This window comes from Coenobita brevimanus, chromosome 18, assembly GCF_032717465.1.
Source record: "Coenobita brevimanus isolate Jiangsu-jjx chromosome 18, ASM3271746v2, whole genome shotgun sequence".
Classification (NCBI taxonomy): Eukaryota; Metazoa; Arthropoda; class Malacostraca; order Decapoda; family Coenobitidae; genus Coenobita; species Coenobita brevimanus.
In genome coordinates this window covers 13,838,225-13,850,800 of record NC_136971.1, presented here as the reverse complement: position 1 = coordinate 13,850,800, position 12,576 = coordinate 13,838,225, and the positions used below count along the sequence as shown (strand labels likewise).

At 40.6% G+C, this 12,576-nt stretch overlaps 1 protein-coding gene across 6 annotated transcripts in view; it reads right to left on the bottom strand.

Annotated features, from left to right (window-relative positions):
* Positions 1-12,576, bottom strand: part of LOC145391500 (CUGBP Elav-like family member 4) — an 884,867-nt gene that overhangs the window by 84,748 nt on the left and 787,543 nt on the right. For 3 of the 6 annotated variants that reach the window (XM_080266122.1, XM_080266127.1, XM_080266124.1), the window contains one exon: positions 5,950-6,029. In XM_080266122.1, coding sequence (XP_080122248.1) covers positions 5,950-6,029 — 80 coding nt within the window. Of the gene's footprint in view, positions 1-5,937; positions 6,030-12,576 lie in introns of all 6 variants that reach the window. The other 3 variants (XM_080266123.1, XM_080266126.1, XM_080266125.1) reach the window with 1 other exon arrangement.

Genomic DNA, 12,576 nt, shown 5'->3' with positions numbered 1-12,576 from the left:
CAGCTGACTTGGGGCCCAAGCCATTTTGAAAAAAGCATAATACCAATAAAAGCAACATCTAGACTTCCCCCTGCCAACCCGGACTTTTCCCGATATATCAGACATTAGTCCACATCACACAACGGTTTTTAAACTGTTTTCACTACCATTGCAGTACTGTACTATATTATAAATTCACTACACGTTGGGTCTGGTTAGTACTTGGATGGGTGACCGCCTGGGAACACCAGATGCTGTTGGCATCCCTATGTGTCAAGTGGGGTTGGTGGAGGATTAGTGCCCCTCCCTGTAAAACAATTAACTCTAAGCCGTTGGCCACCCCGTTTGGGATACATGGCGTCTGGCAATGAATGAATGAACTACAATAATCAAATGGCATAATATATATAACATATTGTACTGTACAATGATAAACATGTCTATTTACCTTATTGTGCGTATCACCACTGAAGTGGTCAGGCAGTCTGGACCGCTTCTATCATACGTTTCTCTATATGTAAGAATTTAGTCCAGTAGCTCATCGATTCTGATAAAAGCGAATTCCGGTCTACTGAAGTCTGTCATATCGAGGATTTACTGTCCTGTACATACATAGCTAAGTACATACGTGAATGCATAAGTATGTGCATAGGTATGTAAATACTGCATGCATGCAGATGAGTATGTGCATACAGTAGGTGCATATGTAAGTATGTACATAGGTGCATACATAAGTACATGAATGCATATGTGCATAGGTGTGTATATAGGTATGCACACAGATGCATATGTAAATGTGCACTGATGTGTACATAAGTACATATTATACATCGGTGCACACTTATGTACACAGGTGTGTACGTCAGTACGTACATATGGGCTCGTACATAAGGCCACACATAGTTGCATTCATAAGTACATACACAGATGCGTACAAAAGTACATGCATAGATGGGTACTTCAGTATGTGCATAGATGCACACATAAGTACGTACATGGGTGCGTAGGTAAGTACGTACATAGGTGGATATGTAAGTATGTACATAGGTGTGTACGTAAGTACATAGGTTCATACATACGTATGTACACAGGTGTGTACATAAGTACATACATATGCGTATTTAAGTACTTGCACAGATGCGTATGCAAGTACGTATATAGGTCACGTGTAAGTAGGTAAATAGGTGCATATGTAAGTACAGTACAGTATATACAAAGGTGCGGACAAATACGTACGTAGGTGCATACCGAAGGACGCACATACATAGGTGCATTCATAAGCATGTTCATACATTAAGATGCGTATGTGGATATGTACCATATGTAAGTACATCAGTAGATGCGTACAGGTATGTATGTACACAGGTGTGCATGTATGTATGTAGATGCGTACTTATGTACACAGGTGTGCATGTATGTATGTAGATGCGTACTTATGTACACAGGTGTGCATGTATGTACGTAGATGCGTACGTATGTACACAGGTGTGCACATACTGTACGTAAGGAAAATCCCTCCACATCGCAGATAACTCACCGTTGCTTTGGTCGTGGGTCGCGTAATTGATATTATGTTCCTCTATTTCCGAGTCATGATCCTTTTAACGGTCGTCTAGCAAAAGGGAGATTCTATGCCAATAAATGGCAGCCGACACAGTTTGTGCATACCAGTGTAACGCTGAAAGGGATCGGCGCGGCCGGTAGGGGAGGCACCAAGAGCGTGCAACCGTTTGTGAAGTCGGGTCCTGGTTTATTAAATTCCCCCAAATAGGTACAGTATACCGTATCTTATTTTTTTTCTAATCGCTTCCTCCGAGAACAATTCAACAAATATCCATCTGTGTGGCATATGTACCAAAATTACTTATCCTGAGATGTAGTTTGTTGTATCATAGGTGGAACTGCCGCGCCCGTTTGGTGAAATTACCCTTAATAATTTAACCAAACCTAACCTAACCAAACCAAAACCTAATCCAGCTTAACCTAACTTGCATTTGATGACCAGCTTTCACATGTAAAGTTTCGCGTTAAGAACGTTAAATACGGCCAACTGTTGGTAGACGTTGGTGGCATATTCACATATTCTAAATCCTCATTTATAGTTTCCAGTGTTAAGTCTATAAAAATGCCCAGCAGCTGTGGCAATCCATGGAAAACAGCAAGTAACCTGTGAAAGCCTCATTTCAATAGAAAATATGGAAAGGCCATGCCCGTTTGGTAAAGAATTAATAAGCTTACTTTGGGGGGAGAGGGATGGAGTTGAGGGGCTTTTATATAACCGGGCAACAGAACCATCCAGTTAGATACCATTGCAGGAACCCGTCTATTACTCAGAGAAGCAGGAACTCATGTTATTTATATAAATAAAATGTTAATATCACTGGGTAGGCCTATACCCTGCTTTTATAATTTACCTTTTTTTTTCTATATCTGTATATACGTTATTTGTAATAATAACTTAGTGCGTGTAATGTTATATTATAACAATTACCGGTACTGTATAATTATGATGAATACTAATTATGTCATGGTTTGAAAATAAAATGATTTTGAAAAAGAGCATGATGCACGTTTTGATTTTTGAAAATTCTTGCGACTGCCTGCTTTTATCTTCACTTTGAAAGGTCTTTCCAGTTAACGAGTTGAATACAATCTCCAGACGATAATATAAATTACGGTACAACTAATTCATGTATACCCTGTTTTTATTTATAACTCCCTTTTTGTTCTATGTACGATGAATACTAATTATTTGTCATGGCCTGAAAATTTTAAACTGATTTTGAAAACATGAATCTGATGCACGTCTTGATTTTTTGAAAATTCTTGCTAGTGCCTGCTTTTATCTTTACCTTGAAAGGACTTCCCAGTTAAAGAGTTGGATACAATCTCCATTAAGGGCAATGATATAAAGTTCAATTGATTCATGCTAATGTTACAGTGTATAGTCGTATTCACATTCGTATTCTTGTTGGCACACGAGGCTTTGTAGCACCCCTTCCTTGACGGTTTATTATGCACACTTCTCCATAATATTCTCTTTATTTTACTGACGTTATTTCATTTTTTGACAACCAGCTTGGTTAAAATACACGAGGATTACAGTACCGTATATTAGGTTGTAACTACGAAGTGATGTTTTTATACTCTTCACTCAAACCTGTAAATTTCACATAACCCAGTGCAGAAAGACAGTGCTATTGGATCTATTTCCTTTCCATAGCACTACTTTTTTACTAGCTCCATGTTGTTTTAATCTATTGGTAACAACTTAGCAATGAAGACAAACAATTTTAGGCCAAGATAGAGTAAAAAGCGTTTAGCATCGTAGGCTACCGTTAAGCTCTTGCTACAAATCAGCATTCAATATGAAGAGATGGCATTTTTTTGCGAGAGTTAAATGAAAATTGTAGTTTCATTACCGCCTCACTTAGAGTCACGTGCATGAAGCACTGTCAATACTCAATTGTCCCTCTCACTACGTCGGAAATTCTGAATAGTTTATTCTGACTAGGTTACCATCAAGCGAATTTTATTTGAGTGCTTTCTCGTGCAGCAAGGTCTCTAAACACTCTTCAAGACTAACCTTTTCTTAATGGCAAAAATCTCGGCAGACTACCAGTAGACATGTTATTTATCATAGCACAGCCTGATTATATATATATATATATATATATATATTACTCAGATGGGCTAAGTTTTTGATGCACAAGGGTTAGATTTAAGCTAAGTGAACCCCTTCAATATAACAGACCTTTTATAAGTTGCATAAAGTTGCCAGGGAGCAACAAGATGAACCTACATGTATGCCACACACACAGGCATAATTTATTCTGATTAGGGAAAGGGGGACATCAGACATGTGTATAGGCTAATAATTTTGATGTGGTCGGCCTCCGCCGATGGAAGTGAATCGATTAGGCTGCTTGTACAAACATTTTAATAAAGGAGGAATATGTCAAATCAGGTAGAAAGAGGACACGACGTATTACTCAGAAATACCCACAAATACAACTTTCTTTTTTTTCTCTCTCTCTCTCATTATCATTCATCAGCACATCTCCGTAGCAAGAAACACGCATAAATTCTCATTCATCATAGCTATGGGCTACCGCAACTTTTTCAACTCACATTTCTTAAATTAACGGCCTTTATGAAAAGTGAACGGAGGAACTAATATTTTCCACACAATTCTACACGTTACTGTATTTCCGGATAATAATAATAATAAAAAAATCAATTCCACTGTAGTGGTTTGAGGAGGTCACACACTTACACTACTGCTCATACAAAATTACAGTATCCTACTAATTACGAACAGTATATCTCAAATTACACTATTCACAAGCTACATCGGTCTTAATAGGCTTAAGGACAATTAACTTACTGCTGCTACGAATATTACAAATCAAAGTCGTTACAACCAAAAATGAAAAGTGTTCAGACAACATATTATATTGTATGTACAGAATTTTCAGTAAAATTATAAAATATAAATACATAAATATGAAATCTATCTATCTATCTATTGCCAGACACCACAATCCCGCAAAGGGTGGCCATTTGACACTGAGTTAGTTGTTTTACAGGGAGGGGCACCAACCCTCCACCAACCCACTTGTTGACACGTAGGGAGCACGTATGGTTTGGTTATATGGTTACCACCCAGCGTTTACAGTAAATGGTTTCTTGGCTTACAGGAAACCATTTGGCTTGTCACTCAATGTAAAGCCACCTGTAAAGGAAAGAAAAGGAATAAGAGGTGACAGGAAAGATAGGAGAAATAGGAAGAGAGGAGGGCAGGCACAGAAAAAGAATGATAAAAGCTAAGGAAGTAGGCAGCACTACATGAAGTGAGTGGATAATGGTCGCCACCACCTACCACAAAAATATGAAATAAAAGGGAAATTCAATACTCTTAACGCTGCTATGAAGCATCTATTTTGCGGAGACGAAGATCCCGAACCCCTTTCAACTCAGTTGGTGGCAAAATGTGGTCAGACTGGAGGGCCGATCTGACTAAATATCATGGAGACTTATTCCTACCTCGTAACTAAGGCACCACGACTTTGTGTTCAAGTTGTGGGAGTGACTTAGTTCTGAAAGATGAGAGCCAACCAAGTAGCCTATGACAACAAAAGATCAAATATAACGGGCAAGATCTCGTGGCTACTGTACGCTAATCCACATTCAGTGATTATCTACTCACATTCCGGACAAGCACCACTGAAAGGAGAACAAACAACTTTTCACAAGTAATGATGCTCAACTGTTACAGCACTGACCTACTTACCATCATTAATTGGCCAAACTAATCACAAACCACACTAACGATGCATTTCATAACCATTATCAAAATTACTAGTTACAGAGACCTCAATACCAAAATCATCAGTACAGCGCATTACATACTGTACGCAGCCTATTAATCATCGTCAACGAGACAAAATTACTGACAGACCAAGTACAGGATTCAGCTTTATCATAATTGGGCCACGGTGGTATACAGAACTCACTCAGCTTTACTGTAATTGGACTAAGCTGGTATACAGAACTCACTCAGCTTTACTGTAACTGGACTAAGGTGGTATACAGAACTCACTAAGCTTTACTGTAATTGGGCCACGGTGGTATACAGGACTGACTGAGCTTTATCGTGTGGTATACAGGACTCACTCAGCTTTACCGTAATTGGGCTAAGGTGGTATACAGGACTCGCTCGACAGCTTTACGATTACTGGGTTACGGTGGTGGTGTTGGTAAGAGGTCGTCTCGTTAGGTACCATGCGGATCCAGGGTCAAATCTTGGCAGGATTAACTTGTACTTCATTAATACACAATAGTCATGTGGATATAACTACTCACAGACCACACTTAAGGGTGCAATCGACAAAACACAACCACAGTGCTAGCCACAAACACCTTACGACGTTAAAAAATGGGAGGATGTTGACTTACGGGACGACTTACCGGCATTGTCTGACTACCGTGGAGCGTGTTAATTGCGGCTTGTGCTTCTGTGTGCGACCCGTATTTCACAAACGCACAACCTGCAACAAAAACACTAATATAAGCACACACAGCCACATCAAAACACGGGCACTAAAACAACATGCTATAAAAATGAGGTAAATATACACAGCCACAAAGAACGTGGACACTTACGCAACTAAAAAACAGTGCATGGGTACAAAGGCAGCCTGCAAGAAAAAATCATCATCATCACCATCTTTCATTACCGTCCTTTTATTTTTTCTCCTAACCAATGGGAGTGAAGAGATCCTGGAACACAAAACAAGGCAATATAATATATCATGTGAATGTACCTCTGGTTTTATAAGAACTCTATATGTGTGTAACTGAAATCAGGTGAAACAGAAAGGGACTGCCATCTTAAGAACTGCGTAATAGGTCCTGGGTGAGGCAGGGATGAGTTTGAAGAATGGAATTTCGTTAACCATTTCAATTCGGTGACGTCTTATTTGACAATTGCCGCTTTCTTTTTTTTTCTTCGTATTTTTTTTTTTTCCACAGCTAAGATACCTTTCGATAGCCTTCATTAGGCCATGCTGCGCGAGAGGTCTTTCCTAAACACAAACAAACTAGCGGGATGTGGCAAAAACAAGCTGAGATGTTCATCACCGGATTCAGGGAGTAAAAAAAATGTCTTCAGTCTTTTTCAGTATGACTCACCAGTGTGTTGTACTTCCCCGCCTCCCGCTACCTTCACATCAGTCCTGAACGACAGCCCTGGCATATGCGCGTGTACCCTATACATTACGGTGGGATTTTCCGACATATTTACGATCGATCACCCGTCGTATGATCTGTACTGTACTTAAGGGAAAAAAAACATGGAAAGGAGAGTACAGAATCATCCCATGTCTGTAGCTCTTCCTGCGAAAACACAGCCAAGCTACGAGAGGGAATTGACCGCAAATCTCGTCGAAAATGCTATTCCAGGTGGTACCTTGTGGGGGTGCGACATCTGCTGACGCGTGGGAGTGCCAAGCCTCCGGGAAAAAAAAAAAAAGAAAAAAGAAAGAAAGCTGACGAGTAAGCCTGTACTATAATTAACTGTCGGATACCATGAGCACGTACAGTGAAGATTCAGAATGTTTAAAAAAAAAAAAAAAAAAGCAAAATGGGATGGCTCATTACTTTGTACTTAAGAAAATTCCTCTAACTTCCATAATGAAAAATGTGCCTCACCATAGAAGGTCCTCAAACCCATCATAAAAAAAAGGAAGTGCAGTACTCAATATACCAGTACAAACACAAAGCTTCATCAACATACATAAAAAAAAAATGCAATCATCAGCCTGCTAGATATAGGTTACAAACGCACCAGCTGCAAGTAAAAAAACATCAGTGTTAGGTTGCATAAAACATGAAAAGACCGTAAACACGCAATAAAGATGTATTTATTTTCTAGTTTTTAACGCGGTAAATAAAATCACTAGCTAACCTGAAATTAATTGTAAAAAATAGGTTTACATCCATGTGCGTACCCATATACCATGTCATATCAACTAAAAAGCAAAATGGCAGCATAATCTTGAAAATACATACACCGGAATTCATGAAAGCTTCCATAAATAATCGAACTCACAAACACTAAGGTCGCGACAAAAACAACCTGAAGCTAAAATCGTGTTCATTCACATAAAAACTTTTCGCGTATGAAGACAAACAGAGACAGTTGTATAATTCATTCGTGCCGGGAAACACTCATTCGGCCATACATCACATACTCCTGACAAATTAATACAAAAACTTTAACCTCTCCCGCGGGTGAGGGGCAATGACAGATTTTACTTTGGCCAATGCTAGGACTTTTTTTTTTTTTTTTTTTTTAAAGCTTAGGGACACCTACCGTGGAAAATACTGATGCAAAACAATATACACAAACAGCAAGAGAATCCGCACTGCACAAATCCGGTATTTTGCATAGCTTCTACAAATACAGTATGCCACAGTTACTACACATACAATATACAGTATATAAGTTATTGCTCTTAAGAATAGCGAAATAATAACTTGAACAAGAAACTGAACCATATTCTGCCAAACAACGATCTACATGGGAAAAAATATATATATTCTTTTTCCTTTCATCTCTTGGTGTTTCGGTATGCTGGCGTCACCATCGGGGCTCCGCCATAATTTAATGAAGGTAAATCACAAGCTTTTCAACATCCTGTAATTCCCTCGCATTTAAACAGTTTTCGTATTCACTTCAATATTCCTCATTTCCTCACTACGAAGACATATTTTTGTCTTTATTCGGCTGAAGACCATTCCGGGGACACCTCTCGTAGTGATGGGGTTAAAGAGGACTAAATCCAACCCCTCAAGTTTCATACATCTCACCTACACTAAATGCAATCACCAGATGATATAAATAAAATGAGCAAAATGTTCCCGGGATCAGCAAATTAACATTATCATAAAAAAAAAAAAAATGAACTAGAGGCCCCCCAAGGGAGGAATCACAAAAGCCGCGAGCCGATATATATCTAGCGCGACTAGAAATATGACCTTGACCCTGACCTACTTTCACCAATTTCGAACTCGTAGATTTTCATCCCTTCTACACACCTGCAGTAGAGATGACGATATCTTGAGCGGTTGCGAAGTTATCGTGCTAACAGATACACAGACAGACAGACATACTGAAAACAACATCAGCTTCGCTATCGCGGCTGGTAATAACAATGACACCGTCAAGCTAAAAATAGCCTAAAAGGGATATAAAGAGCACGAGTAAAATAGTCAAATGGGAATAACACTTCTAAATACATAAAAACGACAACACACACACACACACACACACACACACACACACACACACACACACACACACACACACACACACACACACAAATGATATAAAGAGGGTTCTGATTTAAGACTGAAAGGAACACTAACAAATATGAATAAAAAAGGAAAGGAAAAAATGTGAAAAAGAAAATGTTCAAATTGTACAGAAACATAACACATTTCTCTTCATTAAATAAATTATAATACGATGTCATAAAGTAAAAGCGAGAGAGAGAGAGAGAGAGAGAGAGAGAGAGAGCGCACACACACACACACACACACACACACACACACACACACACACACACACACACACACACACACACACACACACACTTTCCATAACAAACCGTCAATACATGCGAGGAAGGGGAAGAAAAAAAAATAAAAAGGTACCGCCAAAAAACTCGAGTGAAAAAAAAGATTCAAAATTTGATTCCGCCCGCCGCAACTCTATTTCAAAATTAAAAACTGCAGAAACAAATAAGTTCCCCCACTTCAAGTTTTTACCTGCGATTTCCAGACTCGGCTTTAGTTATCCGAGGCTGGGGAATTGAAGAGGAGAGAAGGGAGAGGAGGAGAGAAGGGAGAGGAGGAGAGGGGAGAGGAGCAACGCGGGAAGAGACGAGAAAGGGAAGAGGTTACAGTATTAGGGGAGGAGGAGGAGAGGAGTGGAAGCTTAGAGAAATGATAACTACAAGAGGAGAATGGGGCGGGATATGGGAAGAGGGGAGAGGAGAGAAGAGGAATGGCGAAGGTGGCGGGAAAGAAAAGGATAGACAGGAAGAAACGAAAGGACAGGATAGAAACGACTGCACTGAAGTGAGGGAGAACGGATGATGGAACTGAAAACCGAGAGAAGAAAGAGAAAATTTAAGAGACTATGGATGGAAAAGAGAGAAGAAGGAAAAGGAGTGAAAGGGAAAAAAAAAAAAAGACATGAAAATGAGAAAAAGGAACAGAAAGTAGAAATGACGTGGGCTGTGAAGATGGAAGGAGGAAGAAACAAGGGAAGGGAAGATGATGGGAGACAGGAAGGAAGGTGGGAAAAGAGGGTATAATAATGGATAGGATGAGGATTCACCCAGTTATATCGGTGCCATCACGTGAAGACGTCCCTCCATAAGGCAAACCATACATCACCGGGCTGAAAGGGGTTATCAAGTGTTCTACATTCTAGTCTTGCTATATCTTGACGATCTGATTCACCTTTGGGCAGCCTTTTCGAACTGGAGGGGTTAGATACAGCCTTCATTGCCCCCCTTCACTGTACGACTTTTCTCCGAGCTGAGTACGATTTCCGAGTGGTAGCAAGAATAATGAGGGAAACTGCGTGCTCGGAGCGAATGGCTTCATGAAAGGAAGAAGAAAACGGGCTGTAAAAGTAGCTGACCTCTTAAATCAGGTGATCAATATTTTTTTTTCTTTTTTTACTTGCTGCAACCAGACGCTTATATTCAACTTCGAAAAGCCCTCTGGTACTGAATGGGTTAATGGAAGATAGATCTAAGCTTTTTAAAAATCTTAATTCTTGTTTAACACCAGGCGATAAATTCAACTTTGAAAGGATATCTAAAACTAACTGGGTTACTAAAGCATATACATATAATTTTTTTTTTTCTTTTTGCTGCCACAGTATGATCAGTCAACTCCTGGAGGGAATTCCGGTCTCGAATGGAGGATATAAGGAACTTTTTTTTTTTTCCCTCCCTCGACCAACTAACGATTCTATTGAAAACTGGATCTAAAAAATTTAACGAATTAAAGAAAGCTCTTGCGAACCCCGCCAGGAAAAAAAAAATCTAGGCTGTATAAAATCATCTGACGGAAGCACACAAGAAACCGTCATCGCAGTGAAGAGGTTAAATGCTTCACTCAGTTATCCGCCTATCCATTTATATACTTTTCTATAAAACACTTGCTACTTTCCCAGGCCTTTTATTTACTTATTTCGTGGCTAGAGGAGAATTTCTGAACCGGAACAGACAGGTATGGTCTTCTTCAACCCATTCCATTCGAGACGCCTTTCCTAGAGTCAATAAAGGCGTCAGGAGGAAGCAAGAATAAAACACACACACACACACACACACACACACACACACACACACACACACACACACACACACATAACTACGCTAAAGGGAAAATGGATGAAAAGTCGTATTCAAAGCAAGGAAGGAACTTTGGTAAAAGTGACATGACGACAGGAGGCAGGATGAGCGGAGATGATGGGAAAGAAGTAAATGAAGCTAAGTAGAAGATAGAGAAATGACGAATATAAAAAAGTAAGAGACAAGACAGAGAGGTGCGGTGATAACAGGGAAGATGGTAAAAAGGGCGATAGCCAATGAAAAGTGCGGTGATGGTGAGGGACACGAAGAAGAAGAAAAAAAAAAGATATGCAGTGAAAAAAAAAAAAAGAATAACGAGTAAGATAATGAAGGTAAGAGTGGAGAGAGGTGCAGTGGCAGTGGTGGCAGTCTAGCAGCTTCAAGCCTTCGAGGTGATGAATTGTTCACACCCCCACACCCCTTCCCTCGCTCCCCACCACACCCACTGCAAACCCCTTCCCCACTCTCACCCCATCCCCATCTCCACTCCCACCAATCTGTCCTCATCCCCTCCCTCTCTCACTCTCATCATCATGTTCTCATCCCCCCACACTCATCCCTATCCCAAGCTCCTCCCCCACCTGTCTGTCCTCATCCCTCATGCCATTCCCACTACGACTCGCCTCCCAGTGCCATCCCCATCCCCATCCCCACCGTATCGTAGTTCCTCACGACCCCTATTTACTGCCCTACCCATTCCTACCTTACCCTTGCCTTACACTGCCCTACCCATTCATACTCTAGCCTTGTCTTACAGCACTACCCATTCCTAGCCTAGCCTTGCCTTGCACTGTCCTATCCATTCCTACCCTACCATTGCCTTACACTGCCCTAACCATTCCTAGCCTAGTCTTACATTACCCTACCCATTCCTAGCCTAGTCTTACTCTGCTTTGTCCAATCCTACCCTAGCCTTACACTGCGCAACCCATTCCTAACCTAACTTTACCCTGTCCAACCTATTCCTGGCCTTGCATTACACTGCCCTAGCCTTATACTGTCCTACCCATTCACAGCCTAACCTGACACTGCCCAACACATTCTTGGTCTTGCACTACTCTGCCCTATCCCAGCCTAGTCTAGCTTTGCCCTACCCATCCTCTTCCCGTTATCCCCTAGCCTACCTTCCTGAGCCCCACCCAACCATCTATTCCCAGCCTATCTGTGTGCTATCTTGCCTAACTCCGCTCCTTCTAGTCTTCCTCAGGTCTTCACAGTTTTCTCTCGCCCCACACTGGTCGATCATTCTCTTTAATTCTATCCCTCTAGCCCTGCACTGCTCGTCTGTTCCTAACGTACCCTAACCCCGTCTTGCCTATACCAATCGATCAGTATCCACAAACATATAACACCTACACTACGATGACACATTCCAGTTTCTATCGCTTTTTCTTTCTGCTTTTCTTTTTCTTTAGTTCTCTCTCTCTCTCTCTCTCTCTCTCTCTCTCTCTCTCTCTCTCAGCCCTGAATAATGGAGGTAAAACTCGTAAGGAACTCCTCCCCAGGAGGAACGAGGGAGAGAATCAGGAGACGAAAAGAGGAGGCTTGGGGGAGAGAAAGGAGGAAAGAACGTTAAAAAAAAAAAAAAAAAAAAAAGGAAGAGGAAAAAAGGAAGATAAGAAGGAAGAAGAGGAGGTGAGAGAGAACGAGGAAGTGAGAAGAA